At 51.9% G+C, this 18514-nt stretch overlaps 1 protein-coding gene across 3 annotated transcripts in view; it reads right to left on the reverse strand.

Annotated features, from left to right (window-relative positions):
- LOC149520870 (E3 ubiquitin-protein ligase ZNRF3-like) overlaps positions 1-16346 on the reverse strand; it is a 367062-nt gene extending 350716 nt beyond the window's left edge. For 2 of the 3 annotated variants that reach the window (XM_089775113.1, XM_089775112.1), the window contains exon 1: positions 15958-16346. In XM_089775113.1, the coding sequence (XP_089631239.1) occupies positions 15958-16170 (213 nt within the window). In that variant the 5' untranslated portion in view covers positions 16171-16346. Of the gene's footprint in view, positions 1-15732; positions 15931-15957 lie in introns of those variants that run through there. The other variant, XM_089775114.1, reaches the window with a different exon arrangement.
- Positions 16347-18514: the final 2168 nt, after the last annotated feature.

Genomic DNA, 18514 nt, shown 5'->3' on the forward strand with positions numbered 1-18514 from the left:
AATATATCCCTACTGCTAATTTCTTATTATTGGCGCATGGAATTACTATCCATAGCTATTCTATTCAACGTGTTGATTCATGAAATATTTTTATTTCATTTGATTCTACATTATCTTTCACATACAGTGCCACTCTGCCACCCACCCGGCCTGCTCTATCCTTTCGATATATTTTATATCCCGGTATGATTGTGTCCCACAGATTTTCCTCATTCCACCAGGTTTCAGTGATGCCTATTATGTCAATCTCCTCATTTAATACAAGGTACTCTAGTTCACCCATCTTATTAGTCAGACTCCTAGCATTTGTGTACAAGCACTTTAAAAATTTGCCACTGCTTATTTGTCTGCCCTTCCCTGATGCATTGGATTCCTTTGTATGCGGTTGTTTGTCTGCTCTGGCCCATGGTTTGCCCTCTCCCCTCCTCTCTTTCTGACTACAGCTTAGAGAATTTCTATCAACCGATTCTCCTCTAAGAGAAGTCTCCCTCAGATTTACGTGCATCTCCGCACCAATCGGCTTTCCCCCATCTCTTAGTTTAAAAACTGCTCTACGGCCTTTTTAATGTTTAGTGCCAGCAGTCTGGTTCCACCTTCCTGTATAGGCTCCCCTCCTCTCCCAAAAGTGTCCCCAGTTCCTAATAAATCCAAACCCCTCTTCCCTACACCATCGTCTCATCCACGCATTGAGACTCTGAAGCTCTGCCTACCTACCTGGCCCTGCGCGTGGAACTGGAAGCATTTCCGAGAATGCCACCATAGAGATCCTGGATTTCAGTCTCTTTCCTAGCAGCCTAAATTTGGCCTCCAGAACATCTCCTCTACCCTTCCCTACGTCACTGGTACCTACATGTACCACAACCACCGGCTCCTCCCCAGCACTACACAAGTCTATCTAGATGCCTCGAGAGATCCGCAACCTTCGCACCAGGCAGGCAAGTGACCATACGGTTCTCCCGGTCATCACAAACCCAACTATCTATGTTTCTAACGATCGAATCACCCACTACTAACACCTGCCTCTTCCTAACTGGCATTCCCTCCCCCTCAGAGGTATCCTCAGTGCGAGAGGATGCCGCAACATCCTCTGGGAGGAGGGTCCCAACTACGGGATGGTTTCCTTCTACTCCCTTGAGAGTTTCATCCTCCTTAAGAACACTGGGGCTCTCAGACTAGAGGTGGGACAGTTCTACAGTGTCCCGGAAAGTCTCATCAACATAGCTCTCTGCCTCCCTTAGCTCCTCCAGTTCAGCCACCCTGTCCTCCAAAGCCCGAACTCTGTCTCTGAGGGCCAGGAGCTCCTTGCAACGGGTGCACACATACGCCACCCGCCCACAGGGCAGGTAATCATACATGTGATACTCGACGCAATAAACAGGATAGCCCCCACTCTGCTGGGCTTCTGCCTCCATTTTTCTAATGAATAAGTTTAAGTATAAACTGGGATTCTTTTTAAACTTCTGGAGTATAGATTATTCTAAGAGTTAGGTTTTAAAGAAGGTCAGAAGTAACTAGTGCCCTCAACTCCCTCTCCAAACTCTCCTGTTAGCTGTTCCTGGTCACTGAGTCACAGGCTTCTATAGCTCTGGTAGCCCCTCCCCCTGACTGAGGCTCAGCCAATTAACAGATGCTTCTAGATTTCAAACTTTTTAGAAGCTCCTTCAAAAAACAAACAAACCAAACACAAGCTCAGCACACAGCAAATAACTCCCCCCCCCCCCCACACACACAAACACACACTCCAGACAGCCACTTACCACAAGGGTCCCGTTTTTACTCCTCTTTTACCTGGAGAACTCCCTCTCCAAACTCCCTGTTAACGGTTCCTGTTCGCAAGTTCCTGTGACCCTGGTTCCCCTGCCAACCACATTCCAAAGGGCCTCAGTTTGATAAGGCTGGTACCAAAACAACTAAACAACCGCATGGGATTGTTTTTACTGTTTGCTTTATTCCTAGGAAATAACCGTGGTTCCAAAGGAGCTAGCTGGCTTTTAGCTCAGAGAATAGAGACTCGTATGTCCATCAGCACAAGACCGCTCTAGAAAGACTTTTACCAAGTTTTGCTAGCCACCAACACCGCTGTGAAGTGCCAAGAACTGACTGTTGGCCAATGCTTCTCACTGCAAAAAGATCCCTCCATCTCGAAATGATCCTACCCCGATTGCTGATAAGCCTCTCTCTTCTGGTCCTACTTTCCCACCTGCTGGACACCAGAACCACCAAAATATTACAGGGTGATGTGCTGGTAACCTCTCCCCTGCATGATGCTGAACCACGACTCCCCCCCGCCCCCTTGAAACAGAGGAAAATTCCGCTCCTCTGATGCCGCCAAAGCCCAAAGATTTCTGACTACAAAAGGACATTAAGAACGGACCTTGGTGAAAGAAGCAAAGTATTATATATTGCCAAGGAGAAACCATGCTTTTGTGATGAGGCAAAGTAGCCTGAGAGCAACCAACCCTTCTTAAGCAACACCCTGAAGTAGAAACAGCCGAGCAAGGCATGATGTACAGCTCTAGGACAGATTCATACCCCAAGGAGAGGGCAGGAGCAAGGTATAACAGCCCTCCTCCCCCCTTACCAGCGCCTTCTATGTGGGATTATGCCTTAAAGGCAGGCAGACCTCTAACAGAGAGAGATGGAGTTTTTCATACACATGAAGCATGCACAACAAGAGGTGAAGCTAGCAGTGATAGAAGCAGAGGTAAGGCGAATGGAAGCGGAAGCACAGGCAAAGATAGAGGAAATAAGGGCAGGGACAAGGCGAATGGGAGCAGAAGCACCAACTGACCATCCTGCTCCCATGAATGTTCCAGTCCCTGTTCAATATCCCAGGAAACTCCAGACCCAGAGAGTGGAAGAACAACAGAGACTATATCCTCCCAGGAAGATAGACAAGGTGGCTGTGTCTAGACTGGCAAGTTTTTCCGCAAAAGCACTTGCTTTTGTGGAAAAACTTGCCAGCTGTCTACACTGGCCGCTTGAATTTCCGCAAGAACACTGACGATCATGTAAGAAATCAGTGCTTCTTGCGGAAATACTGTGCTGCTCCCGTTCGGGCAAAAGCCCTTTTGCGCAAAAGCTTTTGCGTAAAAGGGCCAGTGTAGACAGCTCGGGGCTTTTTTGCGCAAAAGCACGTCTAGATTGGTATGGACGCTTTTCCACAAAAAGTGCTTTTGCGGAAAAGCATCCGTGCCAATCTAGACGCTCTTTTCCGCAAATGCTTTTTAACAGAAAACTTTTCCGTTAAAAGCATTTGCGGACAATCATGCCAGTCTAGACGTAGCCGGTGCGTCTCAGGTTCAGGGGAGCAGCTGTGTTGTATTGAATCTCTATGAAATACAGGAGATGGCAGGTAAACTTCCATCTTTGGACAGTTGTGATCTATCAGTGATCTCAACATCTAATTCCAGGAGGAAGCAGAGGTTGGTGGTAAAAGGACCAGAGATCTGTAAGTCTATCAGGCCAGTACACCTAGACCAGTGGTCCCCAACCTTTTGAGGTTGTCGGGCGCCAGGGGGCGTGGCCGTTCGCCCGCCGGGCGCCAGGGGGCAGGGACACTTGCCAGGCCCCCCCCCCCCATAGCCACGCGCCCGGGGCCACCGCTCCCCCCCCCCCCCGCAAGCGCCGCACGCCCAGGGCCGACACTCCCCCCCCCCCCCGCAAGCGCCCGCGCCATGTGCCCGGGGCCAGGCCAGCCCCGAGCACCTGGTAGGGGCATGCAAATGGCCCCACGGGCGCCATGACGCCCGCGGGCGCCGTGTTGGGGACCACAGACCTAGACCCTGTCTCTGTGAGGCAGTGGCCCACTTGGAAAACTAGATTGAAAGCAGGGGGCCAGGTTAGTGTCTGGACTGCTTGCTACCTGATCAGCTGTGGGGAGCAAGAGAATTCCATGGCCATGGTGAGCAGGACAGACACCAGCCAGCCCTTTGTCTTTGGGATAGGGAGCTCTGAAATTGAACCCACAGGGCAAGAGGGAAGGGTAAGACTTGTCTGCGCCCAGGAAGGCTGCAGCTGTTTAAATCTAAAAGGCCAGAATTGTCAGTGTACACATGCTATGGGTTTGTTCCTCATGCTTATGTTAACTTCCATAACCAATGTGCTGTTACCAAGAATTGTAAAATGTCCAATATGCATGATTGTGCCAAAACCCTGGAAACTGTTAAGAAATGCACCCAAGGACACGCTGCATGTTAAAAAAAGCCACAAAAATAAAATGTAGTTGTGCCTCAGTTTTCCCCTTCACATAGCACACCAATTCTGGAATGCCCCTTCTCAGGTGAGGAGCTCCAACACTAATTACAGGTAGTAACTGTGAAATATCAACATCACAATGCTAAGTGCCAAAATGCCTACACTATGGGGAATAAGGATACATACATTACCCCAATGTTAATTGGATTTCAGACCATTGCCAAAGCTGGCATGCATAAATTTAATTTCTTTAGCTCTGAGCAAGGGCATTGCTGTACTCTAATGGGTGTTGGGTCCATATTTTGCGCAAAGGGGTCCATGTAAGGTGTCTACTGAAGGCTTGTACTCTGCTGATTCTATGTATGATACTTGTGTACGTGTGTGATGTTTGTATATGAAGTTATGGAATGGACTCTGTTCTTGTATTTTAAATGTTTTCTGTCTGGAAGGAAGCAATGGGAATGGACTGCCTCCTGTAAGGGATGGTTATTCAGTGAATGGCTGTGCTAAGTAGCACTGCCTCATGGACAAGGACTCTCAGAATGGCCCATACACACCTGAGGAATGCAGCTGGAAGTCTGCAAACCAGCTAGTGCATGGGACTGTGTGCACGTGGAACAAAGACTGGTCATTTGAGCACGTGACCAGCTCCAAATGGAAGACACAAGGAACCTCAAAGGGCCCTTTGAGGCTGACACTAAAGACTTTAAGCTAGCAGTTTGTACTATCTCTGCTAGGAGCCTGCATCAAGCACTCGGTAAGGGTATGTCTACACTACCCCGCTAGTTCGAACTAGCGGGGGTAATTTAGTCATCCGCAGTTGCAAATGAAGCCCGGGATTTCAATTTCCCAGGCTTCACTTGCATGAAGCCGGCAGGCGCCATTTTTAAATGCCGGCTCGTTCGAACCCCGTGCCACGCGGCTACACGCGGCACGGGGTTCGAACGAGCCGGCATTTAAAAATGGCGCCTGCCGGCTTCATGCAAGTGAAGCCCGGGAAATTGAAATCCCGGGCTTCATTTGCAACTGCAGATGACTACATTACCCCCGCTAGTTCGAACTAGCGGGGTAGCTTAGACATACCCCAAGTGATGTAATGTGTTCTCTTTACATGTACCAAGACCACCGGCTCCTCCACAACACTACACATAAGTCTATCTAGATGTCTCAAGAGATCCACAACCTTCGCACCAGGCAGGCAAGTCACCATACTGTTCTCCCAGTCATCAGAAAGAGATAGCTGGGTTTGTAATGATCAAATCCCCCATTACTAACACCTGCCTTTTCCTAAGGACTGGCAGTCCCTTCCCCAGAAATGTGTTCTCAGCATGAGAGGATACCTAACAATCTGGAAGGAGGGTCCTAACTATGGCATCATTTCCCCTTGGTCCAGTGGACTAGTTTTCTTTAGTTAGCTTAACTTTCCCCCCCCTTTTGGCTAACAATGGCTAATGACTACAAAGGAATTAGATGAGCACTTTAACAGCAATATGCTATTTTGTCTGGAGCTTTTGATGTCAGTTTATCTACCTGCTTAGAAGAATAAAGCTAGTTTTAAAGGAGAGGTGTTTACATTTATATTTGTATTAAATGGCTAACCAGAGATTAGCCTTGAGTGAAGGATTAATGAATACATCCAACTAAGTGACCCAAGAAAGCCAAATACAAAGAACAAGGTAGATTAAACCAAATACAGGAGGCCCCCCAACTTGCGACACAGTTGGTTCTGGGGGAAGCATCCCAAGTCGGGGGTGTTGTAACTCAAACCCTCATTTACGATAGGCGCATGCGCCGTCGTAAATGTGGGCCGAGGACCTAGAGTCGGGGGGGGGGGGGGGGGGTTGGCCCTTTTCGCACTTACAAAAATAGTTTTAAGTGCAAGGGGTGGAACGTGGACGGTCGCAAGGCAGGGGCCTCCTGTATTTCAGCATCAGAAACCGCATATTAGGAATGTTAGCATGTAGTCATTTACACAATTAACCGATAACCCTTACAGCCTACATCTTACAGCCTACATCAGACAGCGGAGAGGGGCAGGCAGGAGCCAGTGCTCACCTGCCCCCTTGCATGTAACCAGCGGTTACACACTTACAAAAATAAATGTCTGCTATCATCCCTACTGCATATATGGCTAGAGATTAATACTCTTTTCTAAGTATTAGAACAGCAAGTTCTGCAGTTCCCTGTGATGAGCCTCAAATAAAAAGATTTTGGGCATTGATCATATATTAAAAGTGTCTAAGTCAACCAGGGTTAGCAGGACAACTCCTCACAAATTCGAGTTGTAGAAAAAGCAACATAATTCTGCAAAGAACTTTAATCACATGTACGTAACCCGGGGACTGCCTGTACCAGTACAAAGATAGGGACTGTAGGTTTGTTCTTAAGTTGAATTTGTATGTAAGTCGGAACTGGTACATATTTTGGGGAGGAACAGGGAGCTGGAGTTAGGTGAAAAAGACCCTGATTCTCATACAACTTCCTTATTCTAAGAAAAAAAAAAAAAAAAAACATTGTTTTGATAGGAAGGTTTTTTTGGTTGATATTTTAATTAAAAATTGATCATAAGTTTCAGTGTTTCATGCTATATCCAAATCTTCCTTTTGGGGTACCTGAAAGATCCCAGTTATTCATTTAATAGTCAGAATCTTTGTTTTTTATAACTAAAAAAAGTTTATTCAATGCATATTACTGTTCCAAATAGAATTTGCTACAGATGGTTCAGTGAAATGGGTATTAAGTGTAATCAATAGTCATTGGAGAGCACAGTGAAATATTGATACAATCAAAGCTGTTGTTGTATTCTGCTGAGCAGAAAATGGAAATCCCTTCCTGTGAAGTGTGTGTGTGAGAATTTATCCACAGGATTAATTTTAAAGAAAAATTCTGTGTTGGGAACAGGAGTTTAGCCACAGGTGGGTCCTCATTGTCCACTCACCCACTTTGCAACCAGACCCATCCCCTCGGGGCTTACCCTGCTCCGCTCCAGTCAGGGTGTGGGGTTGGGGCTTATCCCCTCTTCCCTTCTGCCCTGCTCCTCCCCATTCTTGCCCACCCACACCACTGGGTAATTTTTCAGCTTCACCTCTGCCAGGCTGGAAGGGACTTGTTAATTTCACGTGACGCTAAGATACTTGCAGCTCTAGTGCTGAAGAGGGAAAGAGCTGTTGCTCCCAAGGTGGGGACTGTAACACAATGGGTCTCTCACTGCCTGCTGCTCCTGCTGTTCCCTAGGAAATTAATTTTTCCGCTCTGGGGTGCCCCCTTTTGGCTGGTGTCTTGTTCCCCCCAGCAGACCCGCATCCTCCGCGGCGAAAAAAGCCGCTCCGCATCTCCCTGGTCTGCTGGGGGGGGGAAGTGCCCCCCGCGCCACCAGAGGCGGCGACAGTGGGGGAGGCACCCTGCACTAGCTGCGCCCCCCCCGTTTGTAACTAGGGATCCGACGTAAGTCAGATTGATGTAACTCGGGGACTGCCTGTAATCACAAAAGCTGATCAATAGGCAAATATCCAGAACTATAGCTTCTTGACTGCTTTTGTCAACAAACCAAATATGGTACACTTGAATATTTCCTCTTCCACTTGCTACAAGAGTTGAGTGTGTGAATCATATGGGTTACCCCATGACATATTGAAGTTATGTTTTGTTTTACAACTTGAAGTAGTCAATCATGTCTACTCATGGAAAAGTCACCAAGCCATAGTTGCAGTATTTTACCACATGGTGCAAGAGTAAGAAGAGGTTACTTACCTCGTAACTGTAGTTCGAGATGTGTTGCTCATGTCCATTCTGATTAGGTGTACACGCGCCACGTGCACGGATTCCGGAGCTTTTTTCCCTTAGCAGTATCCGTAGGGCCAGCAGGGAGCCCCCTGGAGTGGCGCCGGTATACCGGTGCATATATACCCCTGCTGGCCCCTCCACCCCCTCAGTTCCTTCTTGCCGGCTCCTTCCGACATGGGGATGTGGGTGGGATGCAGAATGGACATGAGCAACACATCTCGAAGAACTACAGTTACGAGGTAAGTAACCTCTTCGAGTGCTTGCTCATGTCCATTCTGATTAGGTGAGTCCCTAGCCGTGTCCCCCTTCCGGAGGCGGTGTCGGAAGGTGACTAACTACTCCATTATCATTCTGCAGAACACAGGACTGCCCTCCCGACAGCAGCGTCCTCCCTGGCCAGTTGTGTAATAACAATGCTCCACAAATGTGTGCACTGATGACCAGGTTGCTGCCCTGCAGATTTCCAAGATTGGCACGCAGGCCAGGAACGCCGCCGACGTTGCCTGGGCTCTCGTGGAATGTGCCGTTATGCGCGGCGGTGATCTACCCGCACCCTCGTAGCGCAATCAGATGCGGGAAGTAATCCACGAGGATATACGCTGCGCCGAGACCAGCTGCCCACACATTCTTTCCGCCACTGAAATAAACAATTGAGTTGACTTACGGAACTCTCGCGTCCTGTCTATATAAAATGCCAATGCCCTCCTAACATCCAGGCAGTGCAAAGCCTGTTCCCTGGGCGACACGTGTGGCTTGGGGTAAAACACTGGCAGGTAAATATCCTGGGACATATGGAAATGCGAGACGACCTTGGGAAGGAACCCCGGGTGTGGACGCAACCTCGCCTTATCTTTAAAAAACACCGTGTAGGGTGGTTCTGAAGTGAGAGCCCTAAGCTCTGACACCCTCTTGGCCGAGGTAATGGCCACGAGGAAAGCTACCCTCTTGGCCGAGGTAATGGCCACGAGGAAAGCTACTTTATAGGACAGGTACTTCAAAGAGCATGAAGCCAGAGGCTCAAACGGGGGCCTCATAAGGGCAGTCAGGACCAGGTTAAGGTCCCAAGCTGGGACCGGTGGTCTCACGTATGGCATCAATCTGTCACTTCCCTTCAGAAATCTTTTAACCAAGGGATTGGCAAAGATAGACCTTTGGCCTCCCCCAGCATGAAAGGCCGCTATGGCCGCCAGGTGTACCCTCAGGGAAGCTGTGGCCAGACCCTGTTTCCACAGGTGGAGAAAGTATTCCAAGACAGTCGGAACCGCCCCTTCACCCTGAGCGAGCATCCTGCCCTCCAGCCACAAGGTAAACCTCTTCCACTTAGCTTTGTAAAGGGCCCTAGGGGACGGCTTTCTGCTTTCTAGGAGGACCTCCTAGACTGCCCTGGAGCAGGCTCGCTCCGTCACTGAGAGCCACTGAGGAGCCATGCTGCTAAGTGCAGAGATGGCAGGCTCAGGTGGAGTGCTACCCCGGCCTTGCAGCTCTGAGTGATTAGATCCAGCACAAGGGGTAGCCTGAGCGGGCCCTCCACGGTCAGATCCAGCAGGGTGGTGAACCAGTGCTGCCAAGGCCACACTGGCGCTATCAGGATGGCCTGGGCCCTGAACCTCTGCACTCTGAGGAGTGTATCGTGGATCAGAGGGAACGGGGGGGGGGGGGGGGGGGGGGGGGGAAGAGAGAGGCATAGAGTAGGCCCCTGGGCCAGCTGATCTGCAGCACATCGCCCTGAGAGCCCGGGCCGTGTCCCATGTACGAACAGTACTCCCTGCACTGGGTGTTGCTCAGAGTCACAAACAGGTCCAGGCGGGGAGACCCCGTGAAGTATGTCCCACCTTAGCACCCACTCGTGTGCCTGGATTGAACAGCTGAGCCTGTCCACTAGGCCATTCCTGGTTCCCGGGAGGTGAGATGCCTCCAGGTAAATACCGTGGGCTATACACAGTTCCCATAGAGCTAGGGCTTCCTGGTACAGGGGAGAGGAACACGCCCCACCCTGCTTGTTGATATAAAACATGGCTGTAGTGTTGTCTGTCAGCACTGCCACCACTCCGTTCCGCAGGTGGGGAAGGAATGCCCTGCAGGCCAACCTGACCGCTCGCAGTTCCTTGATATTTATATGGAGGTGAACCTCCTCTGGTGACCACGTACCTTGCGTTCTGAGGTTGCCCAGGTGAGCGCCCCATCCCGCATCCGAAGCATCCGTGACGGGGACGCTCTAGTGAATCGGACCCCCGCACACACCGTGCCCTCGTCCTTTCCACTAGTCAAGCGAATGAAGAATGTCCTGAGAGATAGTCACTACCCCATCTAGCGGCGACTTCAAGGGGTTGTGCGCTACCCTAAGCCACCCCTGCAATGGGTGCATGCGCAGCCTGGCGTGTTGGACCACATAAGTGCACACCGCCATGTGGCCTAGGAGCCTCATTACAGGTCCTCGCCGTCGTAGTTGGGAACTCCTGCATCTCCACTACCAGCGAGTGGATAGCCATGAATCTGTCTCTCGGCAGAGAAGCCTTGCCCAAAGGCGAGTCCAGATGGGCCCCCCCAAAGTCTATGACTTGCGTGGGATCTAGCAATGATTTGGCATCGTTTATGAGGAGGCCGAGGCTCTCGAACAAAGCCCTGGCCCGTGAGACATGATCCAGTACCTGTTCGAGACTTGCCCCTTATCAGCCAATCGTCCAAATATGGAAACACCTGGACCCTGTGCCGCCGCAGAAACACAGCTACCACCATCATACATTTGGTAAAAACTCTTGGGGCTGTGCATAGTCCAAACGGGAGGACTGTAAATTGGAAGTGGTCGTGTCCCACCACAAACCGTAGGAATTTTCTGTGACTCGGAAAAATTGAAATATGGAAGTACGCATCTTTGAGGTCAAGAGCAGCGTACCAGTCCCCCTTTTTGAGCAATGGGATGATGCAAGCAAGCGTCACCATCCTGAACTTTGCTTTCCTTATGAAGGTGTTCAGGTTTCAGAGGTCTAATATGGGACGCATGCCCCCTTTCGCCTTGGGTACTAGGAAGTAGCGGGAGTAGAAACCCTTTCCTTTCATGTCTGGGGGCACTCTTTCTATGGCCCCTAGTGCCAACAGGTTGGACACCTCCTGCCGAAGGAGTGTCTCGTGAGAAGGGTCCCTGAAAAGGGAAGGGGAGGGAGGGTGGGAGGCAGGGCAGGAAAGGAAGGGGATAGTATATCCCTGCTTTACCAGGTCTAGGACCCAACAGTCCGACATGATCTTTATCCACTCCTGGTAAAAGAGGGAAAGACGGTCCCCAAAGAGTGGGAAAGTAGGTGCGACTGGTACTCTGCTCTCTGGCGTACCTTCAAAATGAGGGCTTATTTTGGTGACCGGGTGATGGTCCTGAGCCTCTCTAGGAGTCTGACCGAGGGCCCCTACGCCTGCCTCTAAAGAGGTCAGGGCGGCTATTGTTACAGCCCCTCCTGCGACCCCATCATTGTTTTGCCCCCGTCTGGGATAGGGTCTAGCCTGGAGGGAGCACCTCTGAGGTGCCGTGGTGTGTATCCCTAGTGACTTCAACATCACTCGAGTCCTTCAAGCTACGAAGCTTGGAATCGGTCTGCTCTGAGAACAAGCCCGGCCCCTCAAAAGGTAGGTCCTGAATAGTGGTCTGCACCTCGGGCGGGATGCCAGACACCTGCAGCCACGCACTGCGCCTCATGACCACCCCCGTGGCCATAGTGCGGGCTGCCGAATCAGCCGCGTCCAAGGCCGCCTGGAGAGAGGTACGCACCACTGCCCTTCCCTCTCCCATCAGGGCCCCAAACTCCTGGCAGGATTCAGGGGGAAGCTGGCTGGCAAATTTCTGCATTGATGCCCATGTGTTAAAGGCATAACACCCCAGCATTATTTGCTGGTTAGCTATACGTAGCTGGAGGCCACCCGTGGCGTAGGCCTTCCGGCCAAGCAGGTCCAATTTCTTGGGCTCCTTCGCCTTCGGTGTAGGACCTGGAGTCCCTTGGCGCTCCTTCTGCCCTGCGGCCTGCACCACTATGGATCCCAGTGCCGGGTGGTTAAAAAGATGCTCGTGCCCTGCTTGGGGTACGTAGTACCTTCTCTCGACCCCCTTTTGGGTCGGCGCAATGGAGGCCGGCGTCTGCCACAGAGTTTGACAGTTTGTCCACTGTTTTATTCAGTGGGAGCACCACTTGGCCAGGGCCCGCTGCCGCTATGTCGTCCACCATAGGATCTTGGTCCTCGTGCTGGACCGCTAGGTTGATCGCCAGCCTTCGGGGGCGCAGGGTCATCCAGGGCCTCGTCCGGTGAAGATGACGAGAACTCTCGAGGGGACTGCCTCCTCCTCGCCGAGCTGTGCCCCGGTTCCCCTTGGACAGAGATGTCCATATAGACTGAGCCCGGCTGGGACATGGCCTCCTGCCCTTGACAGATTACCGGAGGTCTTGGCATCGCCACTATGGACGAGCTGTCTCCAGGCGGAGGGGCTGTCAAAGGGGTGGCAGATGGGGTGCTGCTCCTACGGGACGACCCCGCCACCGACACCGTAGGGGGAGGCCCCTGGGCCTGGTGGTATGCCCAGGGTGTCCAGAATGACCACTGAGGTTGCCCCTGCCACTGCTGCTGGTCCACTGGTTCCCGGTGAGATGATCTGGGCGATGAACGAGACCTATGTCGGGATCATGACCTGCATGATGACCTGGCCGATGCCACCGATTCGGCCTCAGACTCCAAAGAGTACTCCGATGCCGACCAGGGAGGGACCGATGAAGCCTGCGCCTTTCGCTGTGCTGCCAGGGCCGATGGCTTGCCCCTGTGCACTGCACACGGTGCCGGTGGGGGCATAAGTGGAGGTCCTTGCTGTAGCAGTACCGTGCCCAGCTGCATCTGATAGGCCAGTAAGTAACCCACTGGTGCCGCCACATGCTGCGGCGCCACTGCCTACCGCTGGGTTGGCGCTCCCAGGGTGTGAGCAGGGATCGGTGCCGGGAGAGGTATCAGCGTTGGTGCCGTGCGGGGCGCCGGCTGTGGCACCGCCGTCTGCGTGTAGTACGGTGCGGGTCCCTGCACCGCCCAAGGGCCTGTCTGCGGCACCGGTCCCTGCACCGGTGCCGCAAGCGCGCTCGCTCCTGGTGCCGCTGCCGGTGCTGCCAGGAAGGGGCCCGGGGTCGGTGCCGGCGTTGGTCCCAGCTCTGGTGCCGGTGCTCTTGCCGGCAGCAGGAAAAGCTGCTGCTGGGTCAAGGCCTGCCCTACGCCCAGAGGGTCCCACGACCTGGCTGCCATAGCCTGCTGGGGGGCACTTGAGGCCGACGCGGTCCTCTCCTTCCTCCGCGGCCACCTGGATGAGGTCCTGGGCCGCCTCAAAGGTCTCTGGGATGGAGTGGCGACATACGTCTCCTATCCCCACGGGCTGCCCCGGGTTCTTGCCCTTGTCTGGGCTGCGCCTCTTTTTGGAGGCCTTAGCAGAAAGGTGCCCCTCCTTAGGGCGCACCTTCTGGGCACTCCTCTCTGCAGAGTGTCCCCTCGAGCTCTTGGAGGCCCTCGGCACCGGGGACTGCGACCTGTGCCTCCGTGCCTTGTCGGTCTCAGGACGATACTTGGCCGACACTGGTACCGCCGACGGTGCGCTGCTGACAGACTGAGGCCGCTCCTCGCCCTGAGGCTGCAGTGCCGACTTCATTAGTAGGCGTTTTAGCCCGGAGTCCCTCTCCTTTTTGGTCCGGGGCTTAAAGCTCTTACAGATAGAACAGCTTTCAGCTCGATAGGCCTCTCCCAGACACTTTAGACAGGCAGAGTGGGGATCTCGGCAAGGCATAGGTTTACAGCAGGAAGCACAGGGTTTAGAGCCCTGGGGCCCTGGCATGCCCTCCCCTCACAGGGAGAGTCCCGCTGTGCTCCCCTCTCTAATTACACTATTTACAGCACTTAACTACTTAACTAGATAAAACTTCAGTTAGAACTATAATACAACGGATAAAGAGATTCAGGCTGTTAGCCTATCTCTTAGCAGCTGTAAGCATGCTCCAGCTACCGTCACAGGCGGTAAGAAGGAACTGAGGGGGTGGAGGGGCCAGCAGGGGTATACCGGCACCACTCCAGGGGGCTCCCTGCTGGCCCTACGGATACTGCTAAGGGAAAAAGCTCCGGAATCCGTGCACGCAGCACGCGTACACCTAATCAGAATGGACATGAGCAAGCACTCGAAGAAGAACAAACCTGTTTTCATGCAAGGTTTGCCTAAGGTAGCATGTTTTGGAAAGATCCTCAGTAATAGCATAAATGTAATGGTGGGGAAGTGCAAAGCTGGGCACAGGCACTTTTACCTCCACATCGAACCAGGTGAAGAACAGCTGGACGCTGGACACAGCGCGGGCGCGCGCACACACACACACACACACACACACACACGTTCCCAGTCTACCTAGCGCTCTCCCCATTGCTGGAAGTGCATCATCTATTGGATTAGAAACTCTATAACATGTTCCAGAAACACAGGGAAGTTCTAACTATTGACCATACACAGTAATTCAACATCACAAGCAAGGTTTACTCAGAACCAGAAGAAAGGAACTTTCAATGGGATTTCTTTGCAGCAAAACTGCAGCATATAAAAAGTCTAAACTCCAAGCCAACCCAAAGCACTGTTATTCTTACGGGAAAGATGAGCAAGGGCACCTACAAACCATTAAGGCCATCAACATCCAGGTGTGCACACCACTTTAGTAGGTTTGAAGAGATACCAAGTCTTTTAAAAACTCTTCTCACCAGCAGCGTTATAGCTAGAGACCTACTAGAGTTTGCAAAGGCAAAACAAGAGAAACAGCATTGTTACATCAATCATAAGCAGTTAACCCCACTGCCTTCCCTCATCTCAGAAGTAGTAAGCCCTGCAAACAACAGAGTATTTTTAATCCCCCCATATCAAGCTTCCTTTGGAATGCAACCCTCTTCCCTTTAGAAGTAAGGTGAAGGCCCTGAAAAAGAGAACGAGCGAGAGAAGTCTCTAGGGGTATGTCTACACTGCCACCCTAGTTCGAACTAGGGTGGTAATGTAGGCAACCGGAGTTGCAAATGAAGCCTGGGACTTGAATTTCCTGGGCTTCATTTGCATAAAGCCGGGCACCGCCATTTTTAAACGTCCGCTAGTGCGGACTCCGTGCCGCGTGGCTACACGCGGCACAGACTAGGTAGTTCGGACTAGGCACTAGCGGACATTTAAAAATGGCAGCGCCCGGCTTTATGCAAATGAAGCCCAGGAAATTCAAGTCCCAGGCTTCATTTGCAACTCCGGTTGCCTACATTACCCTGCTAGTTCGAACTAGGGTGGTAGTGTAGACATACCCTAGGTTACTGCAGCCTCTGAGTTCCTGGCTCTTCAGTTCCTATTTAAGTGCTTAAGCCAAGTGAGATGGAAACTATCCCCCAGGCGGAGCACAAACTGTGGGTGGAAACTCTGAAGCCAGTATGACACCACAACAGCCTTGGCCCTTTGCAGCATAAGCGCTCCACTCAGGGGCATTGCATGAGACGAGAGCAGCCCAGCACCCGGTCGCCCTAGGGTCCTGGCGCTGCTAAAGGGACCCCGGAGGCTTTGTACAGGGCCAACCCCCGCCGCCCATTTCCCAGGCGGGTGCGCAACCCACGTTGGACTCAAGTGCTAGCCTCAGAGCCAGGCCCAACACAGCCAGAAGGGCTGCAACCATACACCAAGCACCCCTGTCCCCACCGGTCCCCCGCAGAGACCAGACCAAGCCGCCTCGGGGGAGCCCTCACCACCTGCTGGAGCTCCAGGAGACCAAATAAATAGCGCGAAGACCGCCGACCGGGACGCGGGCCAAGGGCGGGGGTGTCCCCGTTCTACCCCGGCGCCTTTTAACCCCACCCCCCCGCCACGCATGCACGCACGCGCGCTCCGCCGACCCGGCAGCTGCCGGCAACAGCCCAGGCCCTGCGGAGCCATCTTGGGAGCAGGGAACCCGGCCCGGCCCCACCGCTCACCTGCACGACCTCGCCCTCGGCGCTGAGAATGGCGCCGGCCCGAGCGAAGAGGCCCTGCAGCCCAGTGCTGTAGGTGGTATAGTGGCCGTCAGCACTGGATTCGAAGAGCACCACCTCCACGAACGCCGTCTCTCCAGCAAGCACGGCGCCCGGTCCCACCGCCAGCAACAGCAACAGCAGCGACACGGCTGGCCCAGCGCCGGGACGGAGCATCGCTCAGCAGCGGCTCCAGTTTCGGAGCGTAAGGAGTCTGAGGGCGGCTCAGCGCCCCATGATAATAGCTCCTCTGCCCCGCGACACTACCTACCCACTCACTCACTTCAGCGTCTTACTTGCCTGCCAAGCCGCGTCCCTTTCATCTGTTTCACGTGACGGGCCCGCGGCTTGTCTTAGCCCCGCCCCGCCCCGCTCCGCTCTGCTCTGCTCGCAGCCGCCGTACCTGTCCGAGCGGAGGTTGGGCCCTCGCAGAGCCACGTGATTTACCAGATCTCGGGCAGATGTCTGCGGCAGAGCCTAGATCTCGGGCTCCAAGTGGATAGGAGTCCTGTGGCTTCCCGCCTGCAGGCACTACTGGCTTTAGGGGACTCTTGGTTGTAGCCTGACTACATGCAGGCTCAGGCCCGGGTGCTAAGCCTTGCAGGAGTGGCAGTGCCGAGCCTGAGGTGGTGGGCACAAGGGAGCAGCACACCCTACCGAGGAAGGGGTCCTGCAGGCTTGCTGGACTGAAAACTGCTACTTCCTAGCCTTTCCGGAGCTCTTGTTCTTCGGGTTAGATGGGCATGTCCGGTCTCTGTGGGCATGTGCCTGCTTCCGCAGTTGTCAGGGAGCCTTTTGTCTGAGCACTACCTGGGGGGTGGACAGGCATCCCATGCAACTGCCTACCATCCTAAGAGGATGGAACCTTCCTCACTACCTACCAGACTCGCTAGAGAGTGGAAGGAAAGCAGGTTGTGGAATAGAGTTGCGCAACAAATTTCAAACACCACCACTTTTAGAAAGGTAGGTAACCATTTTTCCTTCAAGGAATTGCACACGTCCCTTCCATTAGGGATGACTCACCAGCAGATTTACATGGAGGTAGGCTTGGGGTCTATCTTAACAACAAGGCTGCGTCTAGATTGGCATGATTCTCCAGAAATGCTTTTAACGGAAAAGTTTTCCATTAAAAGAATTTTCAGAACAGAGCGTCTAGATTGGCACAGACACTTTTCCGCAAAAGCACTTTTTGCGGAAAAGTGTTTGTGCCAATCTAAACGCGCTTTTCCGCAAAAAAGTCCCAATCACCATTTTCGCGATCGGGGCTTTTTTGCAGAAAACAAATCTGAGCTGTCTACACTGGCCCTTTTGCGCAAAAGGGACTTTTGCCTGAATGGGAGCAGAATAGTATTTCCGCAAGAAGCACTGATTTCTTACAGTAGGAAGTCAGTGCTTTTGTGGAAATTCAAACAGCCAGTGTAGACAGCTGGCAAGCTTTTTCAGAAAAGCGGCTGATTTTCCAGAAAAACTGGCCAGTCTAGACACAGCCCAATTGTAGAACAACCCATCCAAAACTGGCATTGGCTCTGGGCTGATGAGAAATGGCATAGTAAGCAGGATAAGTGTATACCGATGACCCCTTGGTGCTTTGCAAAGGTCTCCCCTTGAACTAGGAAAGATGCCTCTGCTCTAGTCAAATGAGTTAACGCTCTAGGAGTGCCATCTGACAAAGTGTTTTTTACCCTCAAAAGCTTACACCCAAATAAATCTGTTAGTCTATAAGGGTGTGTCTAGACTACAGGGTTTTGTCGACAAAACTATACCTGCATCTACACTACCACAGAGTTCTGTTGACATAACGTCAGCAGAACACGACAGTTTTGTCGACAGCGGTAAACCTCATTCGACGAGGAATAACGCCTTTTGTCGAGAGAGTTCTGTTGACAGAAGGCGTTGTTGCGTCTACGCTGTCCTTTGCATCTGCACTCTCATGTCGACAAAGCGGCTTGCTTTGTCGACAGAACTGGCTGTAGTCTAGAAGCTCTTTGTCGACAGAAGCTTTGTCGACAGTATCTGTAGACAAAACTTCTGTCAACAAAAGCCTGTAGTCTAGATGTACCCTAACATACCACAGGACTCCTAATTGTTTTTGCAGATACAGACTTAACCCCACCACCCCTTCTGAAACTGATAAACATGAAAATGGGAAACTACCCATATCAAGCATTTTGGATAAGAACAGAGGAAAACTTTATGCTTATGGAGAACTGTAAAAAGGAGATTTTTAAACCTGCATGTAGTCAGTTCACCCACTTTACTAACTAAGGGTATGTCTAAACTACATTCCTCTGTCGAAAGAGGGATGTAAATTAGGCAAATCGAAAGTGCAAATGAAGCAGGGATTTAAATATCCTGTGCTTCATTTGCATAATAGCATCCAAGCGCTTTTTCAAAAAAGGGTTTTTCGAAAGTGAAAGTGCTGTCCAGACGTGGTTCTTTTTAAAAAAAAAAAAAAAAAAAAAAAAAACCAACTTTTTCAAAAGATCCCATACCCCTCATTGTTTGAGGACTACGGGATCTT

The sequence above is a fragment of the Pelodiscus sinensis genome, chromosome W (genome assembly GCF_052426305.1).
Source record: "Pelodiscus sinensis isolate ZL-2025 chromosome W, ASM5242630v1, whole genome shotgun sequence".
NCBI classification, from domain to species: Eukaryota; Metazoa; Chordata; order Testudines; family Trionychidae; genus Pelodiscus; species Pelodiscus sinensis.